General features: G+C 69.2%; 1 protein-coding gene across 1 annotated transcript; it reads right to left on the bottom strand.

The window, feature by feature from the left end:
- Positions 1 to 386: 386 nt before the first annotated feature.
- Positions 387 to 19,160, bottom strand: NCKAP1L (NCK associated protein 1 like; the record flags this gene model as incomplete). Its single annotated transcript, XM_084280709.1, has 31 exons — positions 387 to 733; positions 1,418 to 1,507; positions 1,597 to 1,706; positions 2,805 to 2,921; positions 4,071 to 4,164; positions 4,280 to 4,360; positions 4,452 to 4,534; positions 4,628 to 4,721; positions 4,830 to 4,927; positions 5,785 to 5,915; positions 7,625 to 7,843; positions 7,937 to 8,068; positions 8,984 to 9,123; positions 10,225 to 10,344; positions 11,547 to 11,679; positions 11,922 to 12,067; positions 12,160 to 12,218; positions 12,482 to 12,563; positions 12,678 to 12,810; positions 13,799 to 13,908; positions 14,675 to 14,771; positions 15,157 to 15,213; positions 16,182 to 16,338; positions 16,426 to 16,474; positions 16,574 to 16,711; positions 16,795 to 16,885; positions 16,989 to 17,131; positions 17,212 to 17,268; positions 17,380 to 17,472; positions 18,694 to 18,804; positions 19,059 to 19,160. The coding sequence occupies 31 exons, from the start codon at positions 19,158 to 19,160 to the stop codon at positions 608 to 610; spliced, it is 3,393 nt and encodes a 1,130-aa protein (XP_084136835.1). The 3' UTR covers positions 387 to 607.
- Between the last annotated feature and the right edge of the window lie 597 nt (positions 19,161 to 19,757).

Genomic DNA, 19,757 nt, shown 5'->3' with positions numbered 1-19,757 from the left:
GGGGTGTGGTTTGGCGGGGAGGGGGGGTGGGTGCTCAGGGCGATGACGGCCGCTGCTCCCCCCTCCCCGCTCCCGCCGTGGCCGGTGACTCATGCGGGAGCCGCGGCCGTGAGCGGAATGGCAACGGCCGCCCCCCGCCCCCCCCCCGCCTCCCTCCTGCACCCCATTAATTCTCCCCCAAGATGCTGCACGGGAGGAAAATCCACACCCTGGGAAGGGGGCGGGCGGGGGGGGGGGGGCAGGAATTAAGGGGAGGGGGGAGGAATTAAGGGGAGGGGGGGGAGGAATTAAGGGGAGGGGGAGGAATTAAGGGAAGGGGGGGGCGTGGAACGTGTCTTGAAACATCCGGGTGGGGAGGGGAAACTGAGGCACGGCACGAGCAGCGCTTTAATTCAAGCTGGTTAATCCCAGGCCCCCCCCCCCCCCAAAACTGCCCCCCCCCCTCAACCCCCCCTCCTTCCCAGAGCAGGGGGGGGGTGTTAAATTGGGGTGCTGGGGGTTGAGGTGCCCCCAAGGGGGGGGGGGCTATTTGGGGGTCCCGGCGCAGGATGCTGGGGGGGGTTGAGGGGAGGCTGGGGGGGGGTGGGGGTGGCGGGGGGGGGTGGGCTCAGTGCGGGGGGGTCCTGCCGAGCAGGCTCTCCCGGCACACCTCGCGGTAGGCGTTGCGGAGCAGCACGTAGGGGAAGCAGCTCTCCAGCATGTCCAGCGTCAGGAAGGGCGACTCCGCCACCAGCTGCGGGGAGGGGGGCGAGGGGTGGGGGGGGGGGGGCAGTGGGAGGGACCCCCCCCCCAGCCCTGCCTCAGCGTCCTCTTCTCGACAGAGAGGGGAGTAGCACCGCCCCCCCCCCCCAGCTCTAACCACACAGCGCCCAGCCCCATGGAACACCCCCCAAAGGCACCCCAACCCCTCCCCAGGACACCCCACTACCCCCCAGGGCACCCCAAAGGCACCCCAACCCCTCCCCAGGGCACCCCACTACCCCCCAGGGCACCCCAAAGGCACCCCAACCCCTCCCCAGGGCACCCCACTGCACCCCAGGGCACCCCAAAGGCACCCCAACCCCTCCCCAGGGCGCCCCACTACCCCCCAGGAGCACCCCAGACCCCCCAAGGCCCCCCCAGGCACCCCAGGCCCCCCCAAAGGCACCCCAACCCCTCCCCATGGCCCCTCACTCCCCCCAAGGAGCACCCCAAACCCCCCAAAGGCACCCCAACCCCTCCCCAGGGCCCCTCACTCTCCCCCAGGAGCACCCCAGACTCCCCAAAGGCACCCCAACCCCTCCCCAGGGCCCCTCACTCTCCCCCAGGAGCACCCCAGACCCCCCAAAGGCACCCCAACCCCTCCCCAGGGCCCCCCACACCCTCCCAGGAGCACCCCAGACCCCCCCCCGGGCACTCCAGGCCCTGCCCCACTAACCAGCTGCAGGAGCAGGGAAACTGAGTCACGGTTCCTGGCCCGCAGCCTGTCCGTGTCCTGGCCCAGCTGCAGGAGGCTGACCGAGGCCAGCTGAGGGGACAGGTCCTGGTCAGCCTGGGGACAGTGTCCACCCCCCGGGGGGGTACCCCAGCCCCCGGGGGGGTCCCCAGTGCCCTCACCAGCAGGAACTCCTTGAGGTGGGTCTCGATGTTCTTGTTGTGCAGCGTGAAGAGCGCGGCCGCCACCTGGATGACGCCCTTGGCCAGGCAGTGGGTGTTGTTGGTGTAGCCTGGGGACACCGCGGGGGACAGGGCAGGGTTGGGGACACCACGGGGGACACCAGAGGGTTGGGGACACCAGAGGGTTGGGGACACCACGGGGGACAGGGCAGGGTTGGGGACACCAGAGGGTTGGGGACACCAGAAGGTTGGGGACACCACGGGGGACAGGGCAGGGTTGGGGACACCACAGGGGACAGGGCAGGGTTGGGGACACCAGAGGGTTGGGGACACCAGAAGGTTGGGGACACCGCGGGGGACAGGGCAGGGTTGGGGACACCACAGGGGGACATGGGAGGGTTGGGGACACCACGGGGGACAGGGGAGGGTTGGGGACACCAGAGGGCTGGGGACACCGCGGGGGACAGGGCAGGGTTGGGGACACCAGAGGGTTGGAGACACCACGGGGGACACCAGAGGGTTGGGGACACCAGAGGGTTGGGGACAAGGGAGGGTTGGGGACACCACGGGGGACACCAGAGGGTTGGGGACAAGGGAGGGTTGGGGACTCCACGGGGGACAGGGCAGGGTTGGGGACACCATGGGGGGACAGGGCAGGGTTGGGGACACCACGGGGGACAGGGCAGAGTTGGGGACACCAGAGGGTTGGGAACACCACGGGGGACACCGGAGGGTTGGGGACACCAGAGGGTTGGGGACACCACAGGGGACAGGGCAGGGTTGGGGACACCATGGGGGACACCAGAGGGTTGGGGGCACCAGAGGGTTGGGGACACCACGGGGGACAGGGCAGGGTTGGGGACACCAGAGGGTTGGGGACACCAGGGGGGACAGGACAGGGTTGGGGACACCGTGGGGGGACAGGGGAAGGTTGGGGACACCAGAGGGTTGGGGACACTGTGGAGGGACATGGGAGGTTTGGGGACATGGGATGGTTGGGGACACCAGAGGGTTGGGGACACCATGGAAGGACATGGGAAGGTCGAGGTGGGGCGAGGGGAAGGTGGGGACACTGAGAGGTTGGGGACAGCAACTCCCCTGCGCCCACCTCCCCCAGCACCATCCCCACCAGCCCTGGGGCCATGGCAGGGCCCCAGGGTGGGGACACGGGGTGGGGGGGCTGGGGGGGGGTCACAGCCAGGCCTCACCATCCACCTCGGGGCTGTAGACAGAGGCCGGGTCAGAGGCCAGCAGGGGCAGGGACACGGCCACGAACACCAGCAGCAGGCAGGTCACCTTGTAGTCCTCCTCGGGGGACACGCCGTCTGCCGCGGGACAGAGGGGACACTGGGGGGGGGGGCAAGAGGGGACCCTGGGGGGCTCAGGAGGGGACACTGAGATGGGGGGGGGGCTAAGAGGGGACCCTGGGGGGCTCAGGAGGGGACACTGAGATGGGGGGGGCCCCAAGAGGGGACCCTGGGGGGCGACACTGAGATGGGGGGGGGCAAGAGGGGACCCTGGGGGGCAACACTGAGATGGGGGTGGGGGGCAAGAGGGGACCCTGGGGGGCTCAGGAGGGGACACTGAGATGGGGGGGTGGTCCAAGAGGGGACCCTGGGGGGCTCAGGAGGGGACACTGAGATGGGGGGGGGACCCTGGGGGGCGCAGGAGGGGACACTGAGATGGTGGGGGGACCCTGGGGGGTGCAGGAGGGGACACTGAGATGGGGGGGGGGGCCAAGAGGGGACCCTGGGGGAGCTCAGGAGGGGACACTGAGATGGGGGGGGGGCTAAGAGGGGACCCTGGGGGGCTCAGGAGGGGACACTGAGATGGGGGGGGCCCCAAGAGGGGACCCTGGGGGGCGACACTGAGATGGGGGGGGGCAAGAGGGGACCCTGGGGGGCAACACTGAGATGGGGGTGGGGGGCAAGAGGGGACCCTGGGGGGCTCAGGAGGGGACACTGAGATGGGGGGGTGGTCCAAGAGGGGACCCTGGGGGGCTCAGGAGGGGACACTGAGATGGGGGGGGGACCCTGGGGGGCGCAGGAGGGGACACTGAGATGGTGGGGGGACCCTGGGGGGTGCAGGAGGGGACACTGAGATGGGGGGGGGGGCCAAGAGGGGACCCTGGGGGAGCTCAGGAGGGGACACTGAGATGGGGGGGGGCCAAGAAGGGACCCTGGGGGGCAACACTGGGATGGGGGGAGCCCCAAGAGGGGACCCTGGGGGGCTCAGGAGGGGACACTGAGATGGGGGGGCGCAAGAGGGGACCCTGGGGGGCGACACTGAGATGGGGGGGGGCCAAGAGGGGACCCTGGGGGGCTCAGGAGGGGACACTGAGATGGGTGTGGGTCCAAGAGGGGACCCTTGGGGGGGCTCAGGAGGGGACTCTGAGATTGGGGGGGCCAAGAGGGGGCCCTGGGGGGCTGAGGAGGGGGCTGGAGCCCAGGGCCACCCCTGCCAGCCCAGCCTACCCGTCCTGCTGCCAGCCAGCACGTTGACCAGCGCGGGGTCGATCTCGCAGGGGATGCCGGCGGCCGTGGCCAGCTCGAAGATGCTGAGGGTCACCTGCAAAAAGGGGGGGCAGGGGGGACACTCTTTTGGGTCTGGGGGATGGTAGGAGGGGACACACACCACGGTGAGCCCAGGACAGCAGCGCTGAGGGTGTCACCCTGTCCCCCACCTGGATGTCGGTGTCGGGGGTGACAACGTCCCTCAGACACTCGATGGGACCCATCAGGAAGGGGCAGTGGTGGGAGAAGACCTGTGGGGAGAAGGTGGGGGGGGGCTCAGGGGGCTCCTGCTGGAGGACCCAGGGTTTGGGGAGGGGGGGGTTCAAGGGGGGGGGTACCCACCTCCCTCAAGCCCTGCTGGGCCATGGCACGGAAGCTCAGGATCTCCCCGATGATGGTCATGCGCTTCAGGACGTTTTCAGCTGCTGTGGGAGGAGAGAGGGGACAGAGGGGACATGTGCCAGCCCCACGTCACCCCCCTCACCCTGCTGTGACCCCCCCAAAACCCCCAGACTCACAGGTCAGCCGGGGCACCAGCGCTGCCATCTGCTCGGGCTTGCAGGAGCTGGAGCGCAGCTGGACCAGCGTGTCCATGTTCTCCTTCACCAGCTTCTGCAGAGGGGTGAGGGGCTCCTGTCACCCCCACACACACAGACACAGCTGGACAGGGGGGGTCCCAGCTGGTCCAAGCCCCCTCCCCAATATGCCGCCCCCCCTGACCTTCAGCTCGGTGACCTGGGAGCCCACGTGCCACATGAGGTTGTCGCTCAGGAACTTCATCCCGTAGGGCCCGATGAGCTCGGCCAGAGCACGCATCTCTGTGGGGACAGGGAGGGCACAGGGAGGGGACAGGGAGGGGACAGGGAGGGGACAGGGATGGGGACAGGGATGGGGACAGGGATAGGGAGGGATGGGGACAGGGATGGGATGGGATGGGGATGGGGACAGGGATGGGGAGGGATGGGGACAGGGGTGGGGTGGGATGGGATGGGGATGGGGACAGGGATGGGACAGGGAGGGGTCAGGGGTGGGGAAGGATGGGGACAGGGATGGGGACAGGGATGGGGAGGGATGGGACAGGGAGGGGACAGGGATGGGGCAGGGATGGGACAGGGATGGGGAGGGATGGGGACAGGGAGGGGACAGGGATGTGGAAGGATGGGGACAGGGATGGGGAGGGATGGGGTAGGGATGAGGCAGGGATGAGGCAGGGATGGGGACAGGGATAGGGAGGGATGGGACAGGGATGGGGACAGGGAGGGGACAGGGATGGGGAGGGATGGGACAGGGAGGGACAGGGAGGGGACAGGGATGGGGAGGGATGGGGACAGGGATGGGACATGGAGGGGACAGGGATGGGGAAGGATGGGGACAGGGATGGGACAGGGATGGGGAGGGATGGGGACAGGGAGGGGACAGGGATGGGACAGGGATAGGGAGGGATGGGGCAGGGATGGGGCAGGGATGGGACAGGGAGGGGACACGGAGGGGACACGGAGGGGACAGGGATGAGGCAGGGATGGGACAGGGATGGGGAAGGATGGGGACAGGGAGGGACAGGGAGGGGACAGGGAGGGGACAGGGATGGGGAGGGATGGGACAGGGAGGGGGACGTCAGCGGGGCTGGGGGTCTGGGGAGGGGGCTTCTCTCCCCCCAGCCCTCAGCACCCCTCACCTGAGACGTCGGAGAACTCTGCGGCGCTGAAGGGGGGTTCCCCCTCCCGCGGCACCGTGTTGAACGCCTGCAGCGCGGGCGCCAGGACGATGGCCCCGGTGCTGGCCTGGCGCAGCAGCGCCTCCAGGTACCTGCGACAGCGAGGCGCTGTCACCCGGCACCCAGCCCCATGGGACCCCCAGCACCCAGCCCCACAGCACCCAGCCCCATGGGATCCCCGACACCCAGCCCCCCGGCACCCAGCCCCCCGGCACCCAGCCCCACGGGACCCCCGGCACCCAGCCCCAGGGGACCCCCCGGCACCCAGCCCCGCGGGACCCCCGGCACCCAGCCCCACAGCACCCAGCCCCCCGGCACCCAGCCCCCGGCACCCAGCCCCGCGGGACCCCCGGCACCCAGCCCCATGGGACCCCCTGGCACCCGGCCCCATGGGACCCCCGGCACCCAGCCCCATGGCACCCAGCCCCACGGGACCCCCGGCACCCAGACCCCCGGCACCCAGCCCCCGGCACCCAGCCCAACGGGACCCAGCCCCACACGACCCACAGCACCCAGCCCCGCGGGACCCCCGGCACCCAGCCCCAGGGGACCCCCCGGCACCCAGCCCCACGGGACCCCCAGCACCCAGCCCCCTGGCACCCAGCCCCATGGGACCCCACAGTACCCAGGCCCCCGGCAACCAGCCCCTCGGCACCCCCCAGCACCCAGCCCCATGGCACCCCACAGCACCCAGCCCCATGGCACTCAGCCCCACATCACCCAGCCCTACAGCACCCAGCCCCATGGGACCCCCCAGCACCCAGCCCCACGGCACCCAGCCCCACAGCACCCCATGGCACCCAGCCCCACAGCACCCAGCCCCATGGCACCCCATGGCACACAGCCCCATGGCACCCAGCCCCACAGCACCCAGCCCCATGGCACCCATACCCACGGCACCCCCCGGCACGCAGCCCCATGGCACCCAGCCCCACAGCACCCAGCCCCCCAGCACCGAGCCCCACAGCACCCAGCCCCATGGCACCCCACAGCACCCAGGCCCCCGGCAGCCAGCCCCATGGCATCCCATAGCACCCAGCCCCATGGCACCCAGCCCCACAGCACCCAACCCCATAGCACTGAGCCCCACAGCACCCAGCCCCATGGCACCCAGCCCCGTGGGACCCCCGGCACCCAGCCCCACGGGACCCCCAGCACCCAGCCCCCTGGCACCCAGCCCCATGGGACCCCACAGTACCCAGGCCCCCGGCAACCAGCCCCTCGGCACCCCCCAGCACCCAGCCCCATGGCACCCCACAGCACCCAGCCCCCCGGCACCCAGCCCCATGGGACCCCCCGGCACCCAGCCCCACGGCAACCAGCCCCACAGCACCCCACGGCACCCAGCCCCACAGCACCCAGCCCCATGGGACCCCACAGCACCCAGCCCCATGGGACCCCACAGCACCCAGGCCCCCAGCAGCCAGCCCCATGGCATCCCATAGCACCCAGCCCCATGGCACCCAGCCCCACAGCACCCAGCCCCATGGCACCCAGCCCCATGGCACCCAGCCCCATGGCATCCCATAGCACCCATCCCCACAGCACCCAGCCCCACATCACCCAGCCCCACAGCACCCAGCCCCACAGCACCCAGCCCCATGGCATCCCATAGCACCCATCCCCACAGCACCCAGCCCCACATCACCCAGCCCCACAGCACCCAGCCCCACAGCACCCAGCCCCATGGCATCCCATAGCACCCATCCCCACAGCACCCATCCCCACACATCCCCTCTCTCCACATCCCCCCCCAGATCAAGGGTGGGGCAGGGGTGTCGGGTGCCGGCGGGGTCCCCACCAGTTGGTGTAGATGGTGGTGAGCGTCTGGTCGCCGGCGGCGTCGCGGGGCTGCGTCTGCTGCAGCAGGACGCTGCGGATGATGCGCCCCGTGTCCAGCCCCACCAGGCTGCCCAGCGACTGCAGGAAGCCCACGTAGGCCCCCAGCCCCACCAGCACCTCCGAGGGCCGCGCCACCTCCTGCGTGGCCTGGCTGTAGCCAGCCATGGCCACGATGGCTCTGTGGGGACAGCCAAGGGGGGTGGTTGGGGTCAGGGGGGGGACACGGGGATACCCCCCTGGGTGTCCCTTGCGCCAGCAGCGTGTCCCCTACTTGGTGAGGCGAGTCTCCAGGTGGCTGCTGAGGTACTCGGCGGGTGTCACCGTGTGCTCGAAGACGGTGACGTTGGGGACGTGGTTGAGGCTCAGGGACAGTTCAGCCAGAGTCAGGTGTAGCTTGTCCATGCTGGGGGGGGAGGAGGGGGACACACACACAGGGGGACATGCAGGCGCTGTTAGGCACCCGTGGGGACAACCCACCGCCCAGCCAGGGCACCCCAAATCCCACCAGAACTCAAACCTTACCCAGGGTACCCCAAACCTCACCCAGGGCACCCCAAATCCCACCAGGAGAACCCCAAATCCCACCCAGGGACATCCCAGACCCCAGCCAGGGCACCCCAAATCCCACCAGGAGAACTCAAACCTCACCCAGGGCACCCCAAATCCCACCCAGGGCACCCCAAACTCCACCCAGGGCACCCCAAATCCCACCAGGAGAACTCAAACCTCACCCAGGGCACCCCAAATCCCACCAGGAGAAACCAAACCCCATCAAGAGAACCCCAAATCCCACCAAGAGAACCCCAAATCCCACCCAGGGGCACCCCAAACCTCACCCAGGGCACCCCAAATCCCACCAAGAGAACCCAAACCCCATCCAAGGACAACCCAGACCCCACCCAGGGCACCCCAAACCCCACCCAGGGGCACCCCCAACCTCACCCAGGGCACCCCAAACCCCTTGCCCCAGGGGGACCCCAAACTCCACCTAGGGGCACCCTTAACCCCCACCAGGTGTCCCCACACCCCCTGCAGGGCACCCCAAACCCCACCCAGGGCACCCCAAATCCCACCCAGGGGCACCCCAAACCCCACCCAGGAGCACCCCAAACCCCACCCAGGGCACCCCAAACCCCACCCAGGAGCACCCCAAACCCCACCAGGAGAACCCAAACCTCACCCAGGGCACCCCAAACCCCCCTCAGTTCCCCCCACCCCCCTCCCCGGAGCCCTTGCAGCCCCTCCCATACCCCCCCAGCCCCCCTCCACATCCCACCAGCCCCCAGCCCAGCCTCGCTGGCCCCCCGGGTGGGCTCACTTGGTGGTCAAGGTCCGGTCCCTCCTCTGGCTCTCGGCCCCCGGCTTGTCCCGCTCGGGCTCCCCCTTCTTGGCCGGGGTCTTGGGGGTCTTCTTGCCCCGGGCTTTGCTGACGGTGGAGGCACAGTGCTTGGGCAGCAGCTGTGGGACACGGGCACCCCGTCACCACCGGCCTGGGACAGCCCAGGTGAGGACCCCCCAGGACCAGGGGTCACCATCCCCCAGGGTTAAATTGGGGATGTGCCCCCACCAGGGCTTCTTTTCCATCCCCCCTACCCCCATCCCATGGTCTCTGCTGTCCCCAAGGATGTGGGGGTCACCAGAGGTCCTGAGATGCTGGAGGCTGTGGAGGTCTTGGGGGACAAAGGCATCACAGAGACCCCAGAGGTCATGGAGACCCCCAAAGGCCATTGGAAACCCTGGAGACCCCAAGATCCCTGATGGCCACTGAGATCCAGAGGAGCTGGAGACCCCAAGGGTGACAGAGACCCTGGAGACCCCAAGATTCCTGATGGCCACTGAGATCCAGAGGTGCTGGAGACCCCAAGGGTGACAGAGACCCTGGAGACCCCAAAAGCCCCAAAAGCCACTGAGATCCAGAGGTGCTGGAGACCACAAGGGTGACAGAGACCCTGGAGACCCCAAGATCCCTGATGGCCACTGAGATCCAGAGGTGCTGGAGACCCCAAGGGTGACAGAGACCCTGGAGACCCCAAAAGCCCCAAAAGCCACTGAGATCCAGAGGTGCTGGAGACCCCAGGGGCTGCAGAGACCCTGAAGACCCCAAAAGCCCCAACAGCCACTGAGATTCAGAGGTGCTGGAGACCCCAAGGGCTGCAGAGACCCCAAGGGTGACAGAGACCCTGGAGACCTCAAAAGCCCCAACAGCCACTGAGATCCAGAGGCGCTGGAGACCCCAACGGTGACAGAGACCCTGGGGACCCCAAGATCCCTGATGGCCACTGAGATCCAGAAGAGCTGGAGACCCCAGGGGCTGTAGAGACCCTGGAGGCCCCAAAAGCCCCAAAAGCCACTGAGATCCAGAGGTGCTGGAGACCCCAGGGGCTGCAGAGACCCTGAAGACCCCCAAAAGCCCCAACAGCCACTGAGATCCAGAGGTGCTGGAGACCCCAAGGACTATGGGGACCCCAAGGGCTGCAGAGCCCCTGGGGACCCCAAAAGCCCCAACAGCCCCAGAGATGCAGAGGAGCTGGAGGCCCCAGGGGCTGCAGAGCCCCTCACCTGCTCGCTGAGGTTGTGCTGCTCGGCGCAGGCGTCCATGATGCAGGCGCTGGCCTGACGGGCCATCTCCTCCAGGAACCTGTTGCACATCCCCAGCGCCGTGGCCTTCAGGGTGGGATACTGAGGGACAAAGGCCACTGTCACCCTCCCCTGAGGCAGCCACGGTGTCCCTGTGCCCCCCTGTGCCCCCCCAGGCAGCAGCACCCACCTCCTCTGGGCACACGGGGTATCCCTGTGCCCCCTCATGCCCCCCTCCAGCAGCAGCACCCACCTCCTCTGGGCACATGGGGTGTCCCTGTGCCCCCCCAGGCAGCAGCACCCACCTCCTCTGGGCACATGGGGTGTCTCTGTGCCCCCCCAGGCAGCAGCACCCACCTTCTCAGGGCACATGGGGTGTCCCTGTGCCTCCCCAGGCAGCAGCACCCACCTCCTCTGGGCACATGGGGTGTCCCTGTGCCCCCCCAGGCAGCAGCACCCACCTCCTCTGGGCACATGGGGTGTCTCTGTGCCCCCCCAGGCAGCAGCACCCACCTTCTCAGGGCACATGGGGTGTCCCTGTGCCTCCCCAGGCAGCAGCACCCACCTCCTCAGGGCACATGGGGTGTCCCTGTGCTCCTCTGTGCCCCCCCAGCAGCAGCACCCACCTCCTCTGGGCACATGGGGTGTCCCTGTGCCCCCCCCAGGCAGCAGCACCCACCTCCTCTGGGCACATGAGGTGTCCCTGTGCCCCCCTGTGCCCCCCCCAGGCAGCAGCACCCACCTCCTCTGGGCACATGGGGTGTCCCTGTGCATCCCCCAGGCAGCAGCACCCACCTCCTCTGGGCACATGGGGTGTCCCTGTGCCTCCCCAGGCAGCAGCACCCACCTCCTCTGGGCACATGGGGTATCCCTGTGCCCCCTCATGCCCCCCTCCAGCAGCAGCACCCACCTCCTCTGGGCACATGGGGTGTCCCTGTGCCCCCCTGTGCCCCCCCAGGCAGCAGCACCCACCTCCTCAGGGCACATGGGGTGTCTCTGTGCCCCCCAAGGCAGCAGCACCCACCTCCTCAGGGCACATGGGGTGTCTCTGTGCCCCCCCAGGCAGCAGCACCCACCTCCTCAGGGCACATGGGGTGTCCCTGTGCCCCCCCAGGCAGCAGCACCCACCTCCTCAGGGCACATGGGGTGTCTCTGTGCCCCCCAAGGCAGCAGCACCCACCTCCTCAGGGCACATGGGGTGTCCCTGTGCCCCCCTGTGCCCCCCCAGGCAGCAGCACCCACCTCCTCAGGGCACATGGGGTGTCCCGGTGCCCCCCTGTGCCCCCCCAGGCAGCAGCACCCACCTCCTCAGGGCACATGGGGTGGACGCAGCGGGAGAAGTGGGTGCAGAGCAGGGGGAAGGCGATGCTGTAGCGCAGCATCGTGGGCTCCTCCATGGTCACCACAAACATCTTCTCCACAGGACGAGGGTAGAAACTGGGAGAGGGGACAGGAGAAGGGGTCTGTCTGTCTGTCTGTCTGTCTGTCTAGACATGCTGTGTGGGGTGTCCCTGTCCCCACAACCTCTCCCATGGGGGATGTCACCTCCACCCCTTCCCTGTCACCCAGCACAAGACGGGAGCATCGTGGATGTGCTGGGGGGCAGGATGAGGCTTGAAGACCCCCTCCCCCCAGTTAGGGAAGGGGGAAACTGAGGCAGGGAGGGTGCCTGAGCTCACCAGAGGTCGGAGAGGTCGGAGACCTCGGCCAGCAGCTCCTCCAGGGAGTCCAGCAGTTTGGTGTGGAAGATGATGAGGTTCATGACACGCCCCACGTCAGGGTTGGAGCCCAGGGGCAGCGAGGCCTTGGCCACGCTGGTGTAGGCCTGGGGAGGGGGCACACGGGGGGCTTGGGGACAGCACAGGGCAAGAGGACAGGGCTGGGGACAGAGGAGGGACACAGGGGCAGTGGCAGCACCTGCAGCCTGAACCAGTCCAGGCGGAGCGGCGTGAAATCGAACTTCTCGTTGTCATCAACTGGGGGGACACAGGAGAATGTGGGGACCCCCCCCACCTCCAGGGCCATGGAGGGGGGGACTGAGGGGCTGGGGGGGGCTCCCTCTGTCCCCAGGGGTGGCAGCACCCACCCCCCAGGAGCTGCCATCTCCCTGGGTGGCTGTCACAGTGCTCCTGGGGATGGGGGATGCCCCAGGATGGGGTGGGGAGGGGCTGGAGGGTGCCCCAGAATGGGATGGGGGGGGCTGGGGTGGGGGTTGGGGGCGAGGGGGACCATTCCCCACCTTCCTTGATGGAGAGAGCAGAGAGGGAGCTGACGAAGGAGGAGAGGATGATGGACTCCTCCTCGGGGCACACGGAGAGGTTCTGGGGGGGACAGGATGGGGACAGGGTGAGGGACAGCCGGGGTAGGGGACAGGGGGCGGGGCTGGGGAGGTGGGGAGGGGGGCTCGGTGGTCCCACACCCCCCCTGCTGGGTACCTGGATGACCTCGCTGAGGAGCAGGGCGTCGAAACGGGCCAGGTACTGGACGTGGTAGCGCTGCAGCACCCGCGCCCGGCGCCGCACCAGGCTGCGCAGCCCCTCCGCCAGGAACAGCAGCTCTGCCACGTGGCTGCGCGGGACCCCCGCCCCACCCCACAGACCCCCGGCTCAGGGCCTGAGCCCACCAGACTGCACCCACCCCCCCACCGCCCCCCAAACGCAGCACCAGCCGCCTGGGCACCCCGGGATAACCCCGCTGGGAGATTGGTGTGCTGGGGGGATGGGTGCTGCTCTGCCCAACGACCCCCTGCCCAACGACCCCCTGCCCATGGACCCCTGCCCATCACCCCCTGCCCAACGACCCCCTGCCCATGGACCCCTGCCCATCAACACCTGCCCATGGCCCCCTGCCCATCACCCCCTGCCCATCACCCCCTTGCCCATCACCCCCTGCCCAACGACCCCCTGCCCATGGACCCCTGCCCATCAACACCTGCCCATGGACCCCCTGCCCAACGACCCCCTGCCCATGGACCCCCCTGCCCAACAACCCCCTGCCCATCAACACCTGCCCATGGACCCCTGCCCAACGACCCCCTGCCCAACGACCCCCTGCCCATGGACCCCTGCCCATGGACCCCCTGCCCAACGACCCCCTGCCCATGGACCCCCTGCCCATGGACCCCTGCCCATCGCCCCCTGCCCATCACCCCCCTGCGCATCACTCTCTGCCCATGGCCTCCTGCCCATGGTCCCCTGCCCGTCCCCCCTGCCCGTCCCCCCTGCCCATCACCCCCTGCCCATGGCCCCCTGCCCATCACCCCCTGCCCCTGGCCCCCTGCCCGTCCCCCCTGCCCATCACCCCCTGCCCATCACCCCCTGCCCCTGGCCCCCTGCCCATTACCCCTTGCCCATCACCCCCTGCCCATCCCCCCTGCCCATCACCCCCTACCCATCACGCCCTGCCCCTGGCCCCCTGCCCGTCCCCCCTGCCCATGGCCCCCTGCCCATCACCCCCCACCCATGGCCCCCTGCCCGTCCCCCCTGCCCATCACCCCCCACCCATGACCCCCTGCCCCTTGCCCCCTGCCCGTCCCCCCTGCCCATCACCGTGCCACCTGTCCGCGTAGTCCTCGGGCGCCTTGGTCTTGGTGACGTGCTCGCTGTGCCGCACCAGCCAGCTCACCTCGTCACGGCAGAAGGACAGCGCCATGAAAACGAAGAGGGCCTGGCAGGTGGGGGGCAAAGGGGGGTTAGAGGGCACCAGGAGCTGCTGTCAGGCTGGGGCTGGCCGTGCCCCCATGTGCAGACCCCCACCCGCGCCCACCGCACGTCCCCCGGCACGTGTAGAGACCCCACACCCAGCCACTAGCACCCACCCCCTGCACCCCACCCCCTGCACCCCTGACCCCCCCCCCCAGCACCCCACCCCTTGCACCCCACCCCTTGCACCCCTGACCCCCCCCCAGCACCCCAGCCCCTGCTCCCCTGACCCCCCCCAGCACCCCAGCCCCTGCACCCCTGTCACCCCCTGCACCCCTGCCCCTCCCAGCACCCCACATCCTGCTCCCCTGGCCCCCCCAGCACCCCACCCCCAGCACCCCACTCCCTGCTCCCCTGCCCCTCCCAGCACCCCACATCCTGCTCCCCTGCCCCCCCCAGCACCCCAGCCCCTGCCCCCCAGCAAACCAGCCCTTGATTCCCTTGCCCACCCCCCAGCACCCCACATCCTGCTCCCTCAGCCCCCCCCCAGCACCCCAGCCCCTGCTCCCCTGGCCCCCCCAGCACCCCACATCCTGCTCCCCTGGCTCCCCCAGCACCCCAGCCCCTGCTCCCCTGAACCCCCCAGCACCCCAGCCCCCCCAGCCCCCCAGCCCCTGCTCCCCTGCCTCCCCCAGTACCCCACGTCCTGCTCCCCTGAACCCCCCAGCACCCCAGCCCCCCCAGCCCCCCAGCCCCTGCTCCCCTGGCCCCCCCAGCCCCCCCGTGCCCACCTTGGGTCCCAGCAGCCCGGGCTGATCCTCCAGCAGCGCCTCCAGCTCCCGCACGGCCCCGCGCAGGTACACCCGCCGGCCCCGGTGCAGGGACCCGCTGCGGGGGGGGTGGGGGGGTCAGGGGGGTCCGAGGTACCCAACTGAGCCCCCACCGCCCCCCCCCAGACATCCCACTCACCCAGTGGGGACACCACAGGCACCATGTGGCAAACGGGGGGGCTGTGGCTCAGGGCCAGTGTGGGCACCATCAGGGCACCCCCACCCCCAGGAGACATCCCCCCACCCATCCACCACCCCAGGAGACCCCCCCACACCAACCAACACCCCAGGAGACCCTCCCAGCTCACTGGGACTCACGGCCCCCCAGGATCCTCCAACCTCCAACCCTTTGGGGTGCTCCAGGGCCTCCCAGTTCCCCAGGATCCCTGGGACCCTCCCCAGTGTCCCCAGCCCTGCTGTGTCCCCCCCTCCAAGCCCCCAACCTGTGAGCCACGGCGTGTTCCTTGCACTCCTTGAGATCTGCCACCCGCTTCCCGTAGCTGAGAGAGAGTCACCGATGGCACCGGGCACGGCACCGGGGAGCCCCGGGGCCCCACACAGCCCCTGGCACCCAGCCCTGGCACCCAGGAGAGCCCTGGGTACCCCACACAGCCCCTGGCACCCAGGAGAGCCTCAGGTACCCCACGCAGCCCCTGGCACCCACCCCTGGCACCAGGGAGCCCCGGGACCCCACACAGCCCCTGGCACCCAGGAGATCCCTGAGTACCCCACACATCCCCTGGCACCCACCCCTGGCACCGGGGAGCCCCAGGTACCCCACACAGCCTCTGGCACCCAGAAGAGCCCCGGTACCCCACACAGCCCCTGGCACTGGGGAGAGACCTGGGTACCCCACACAACCCCTGGCACCCAGGAGAGCCCCGGTACCCCACACAGCCCCTGGCACCCACCCCTGGCACCAGGGAGCCCTGGGTACCCCACACAGCCCCTGGCACCCAGGAGAGCCCTGGGTACCCCACATAGCCCCTGGCACCCAGTATGGCACTGGGGAGAGCCCTGGGTACCCCACACAGCCCCTGGTACCCAGCACGGCACCGGGGAGCCCTGGGTACCCCACACAGCCCCTGGCACCCAGAAGAGCCTCAGGTACCCCACACAGCCCCTGGCACCCACCCCTGGCACCAGGGAGCCCTGGGTACCCCACTCAGCTGGCACCCAGGAGATCCCTGGGTACCCCACACAGCCCCTGGCACCCAGCACGGCACTGGGGAGATCCCTGGGTACCCCACACAGCCCCTGGCACCCAGCACGGCACTGGGGAGATCCCTGGGTACCCCACACAGCCCCTGGCACCCAGCATGGCACTGGGGAGAGCCTCAGGTACCCCACACAGCCCCTGGCACCCCACAAAGTCTCCTGGCACCCCGCACAAGCACCCAAGGGAGCTGCTGGCAGAGCCTCCACCCCTCAGCACCCCCCCCAGGCCACCCCCCCTCTGCCCCATTACCCCTTGAGGCTGCTGAGCAGCTCCTCGGTGACTTTGTGGACGGCGATGGCCTCGTCGCGGAGCAGGGTGACGTAGAGCGAGCCCTGCAGCGCCAACCGCCACAGCTCCAGGCACTGCGGGGACGAGCCCAGCGCCCCCGGGCACACCAGGAACCCCACTGCGGGCACAACCATCAGAACCAGTTGGGACTGGCACTGGGATGATCCCAAACTGGGAGCCCGGTAGGGTTTGGGGAAGGACTCACTGAGGATCCAGCGCTCCATCACCTCCAGGGATAGGTACTCGCAGGCCATCTGGGGACACAAGAGTCACCGTGTCACCCCTCTCAGCCCTCCCAGCAGTGTCCCCTGGGCTGTGGCCCGGGTCCCCTGGGGTGTCAGGGTGGCACTCACGGTGTCGGAGCTGGCGGGGCTGAGCATGGTGCCGGCGCTGCCCAGCAGGCTGAGGAGCTGGTCGTTGCGCCATTGCTCAGCCCCCTGGTTCCTCCGGGCAAAGAGGAAATGCAGGGACAGGAGAGCGCTGGTGACAGCCTGAGGGGACATCAGGGGACAGTCAGAAGGTGGGGGGTCAGAGCCCTGAGGGTTCACAGGACCTTGGGGAGGTCCCATCCCACCTTCGTGTGGGGCCCAAATTCCTCCACCAGCTTCTTGAGGGGGTGGTCGTACTCCAGCACCATCTGGCCCAGGCGGGCGAAGCTGGGGTCGCTGTGGGGACAGTGACACAGATTTGGGGGTAAGGGGGGGTGAGGGATGGCCCTGAGAGCCAACCCCAAGCTGGGCACAGCCCCTGGGGACCCCCTCAACCCACCCACTGCCGTGGCTCATCTCGTGGGCGCAGTGGTAGAGGCCGATGAGCAGCCGGCGGTCCTCAGTGCGGGCCAGCAGCAGGATGAGGGACACGTAGGTGACAACCAGGTCCAGGTAGCTCCTGGTGAGCTCATAGTTGACGTGCTGAGGGAAAGGGGAGAGCTGTGAGCGTGTGACACCCCCCAAAATACCCCCCCCACACCCCCCTGCTGAGCCCCGCTCACGATGTCGAAGAAGCACTGGCTGGCGTCGATGGTGTTGAGCAGCTCGTAGACGTGGTCCTGGCATGGGGGGGACACAGACACAGGGGGGGATGTGACACTGCTGTCCCCTCCGAGGTGTGGAATGTCACCCCCCCACCCCCCAGCACCCTGCTCTGCCCCTCGGCTCACCCTGAACTCCAGGACGTCCAGGAAGGAGTTGTAGAAAGGCGCCAGCACCCGGGTGATGTCCCCCTTGTCCTTGTGCACCGGGCCCAGGTGTTGCTGGCGAGGGGACACCCGGGGTGGGGTGACACGGGGCAGGGTGGGGTGTGGGGGTGGCACAGGTTGGGGACAGGGGGGACACCCAGGGTGGGGTGACACAGGGCAGGGTGGGGTGTGGGGGTGGCACAGGTTGGGGTGGGGTGTGGGGGTGGCACAGGGGGTTGGGGACAGGGGGGACACTCAGGTAGGGCTGACAGGGGTTGGGGTGGGGTGTGGGGGTGACACAGGTTGGGGTGAGGTGTGGGGGTGGCACAGGGGGTTGGGGACAGGGGGGACACTCAGGTAGGGTGACAGGGGTCAGGGTGGGGTGTGGGGGTGGCACAGGGGGTTGGGACAGGGGGGACACCCAGGGTGGGGTGACATGGGGCAGGGTGGGGTGTGGGGGTGACAGGGGGTTGGGATAGGGGGGACACCCAGGGTGGGGTGACACAGGTCGGGGTGGGGTGTGGGGGTGGCACAGGGGGTTGGGGACAGGGGGGACACCCAGGGTGGGGTGACACAGATTGGGGTGGGGTGTGGGGGTGGCACAGGGGGTTGGGATAGGGGGGGACACCCAGGTGGGGCTGACAGGGGTCAGGGTGGGGTGTGGGGGTGACACAGGGGGCTGGGGACAGGGGGGACACCCGGGGTGGGGTGACACGGGTTGGGGTGGGGTGTGGGGGTGACACAGGGTTGGGATAGGGGGGGACACCCGGGGTGGGGTGACACGGGGCAGGGTGGGGTGTGGGGGTGGCACAGGTTGGGGTGGGGTGTGGGGGTGGCACAGGGGGTTGGGATAGGGGGGACACCCAGGGTGGGGTGACACGGGTTGGGGTGAGGTGTGGGGGTGGCAGAGGGGGTTGGGGACAGGGGGGACACCCAGGGTGGGGTGACACAGATTGGGGTGGGGTGTGGGGGTGGCAGAGGGGGTTGGGGACAGGGGGGACACCCAGGGTGGGGTGACACAGGGCAGGGTGGGGTGTGGGGGTGGCAGAGGGGGTTGGGGACAGGGGGGACACCCAGGTAGGGCTGACAGGGGACGGGGTGGGGTGTGGGGGTGGCACAGGGGGTTGGGATACGGGGGGAGACCCAGGTAGGGCTGACAGGGGTCGGGGTGGGGTGTGGGGGCAGTACAGGGGGTTGGGGACAGGGGGCACACCCAGGTAGGGCTGACACGGGTTGGGGTGGGGTGTGGGGGTGACACAGGGGGCTGGGGACAGGGGGGACACCCCGGCCCCTCACCGTGTTGCTCCTGACGTCCAAGTGAGGGAACTTCTTGTTGATGAACTTGGCTGAGGCCTCCATGGCCTTGTCACCCAGGAAGGCCGGCCGCGTCTTGGGGTCGGAGCAGGTCTGTGGGGGACCCCCCCAGAATCACACCCCACCCCCAAAACCCCCTCTAGACCCTCCCCCCCCAATCAAACACCCTGCCCCAGTAATCCCACCACACCCCATTTCTTCAGCATCCTCCTCCCAGGAAGGACCCCAGCTCATCCTCAGTCCACAGGCTGGGGTCAGGACCCCCAAAATCCTGTACCCCAACCCCTTCTACCCCCTCCCAGGGTTGTGCCAGGCCCCCCAGCCCCACCCTTACCCAACCCCCACACCTTCTTGATGTTGTAGATGCGGACGAGGACGCCCCGGCCCCGGTCGTTGAGGATGGTCAGCTTCTCAGCAAACTTGTTCTGGTAGATGGAGGGCAGCGCCATGGCGGCGATGGGCCGGGGAGGGGGCTTCCCCCAGGGCCCCCGCTCAGCCCCAACGCCCAACTTCCCCTTCCTCGGCTTCCTGGGCTGGGCCCTGAGCTGGGGCCACCTCCACGTGACACGGCTGCCACCACCCCGTGACGCCGCCGGCGCCTGACGCCACGGACATGGAGGTCTGGCTGTGGCCTTGGCACAGTGACCATGGCCCCATGACACCATCCCTGTCCCAGTGACACCACCCATGTCCCAATGGCACCATCCGTGTCCCAGTGACACCACCCATGTCCCAGTGGCACCATCCCTGTCCCAATGGCACCATCCATGTCCCAGTGACACCACCCATGTCCCAGTGACACCATCCGTGTCCCAATGGCACCATCCATGTCCCAGTGACACCACCCATGTCCCAATGGCACCATCCGTGTCCCAGTGACACCACCCATGTCCCAGTGGCACCATCCCTGTCCCAATGGCACCATCCATGTCCCAGTGACACCACCCATGTCCCAGTGACACCATCCGTGTCCCAATGGCACCATCCGTGTCCCAGTGACACCACCCATGTCCCAATGGCACCATCCGTGTCCCAATGGCACCATC

Source organism: Gallinula chloropus (assembly GCF_964237585.1).
Source record: "Gallinula chloropus genome assembly, contig: HAP1_SCAFFOLD_456, whole genome shotgun sequence".
NCBI lineage: Eukaryota > Metazoa > Chordata > Aves > Gruiformes > Rallidae > Gallinula > Gallinula chloropus.
Note: the sequence above shows the minus strand (reverse complement) of the source record. Positions and strands in the feature narration are given on the sequence as shown.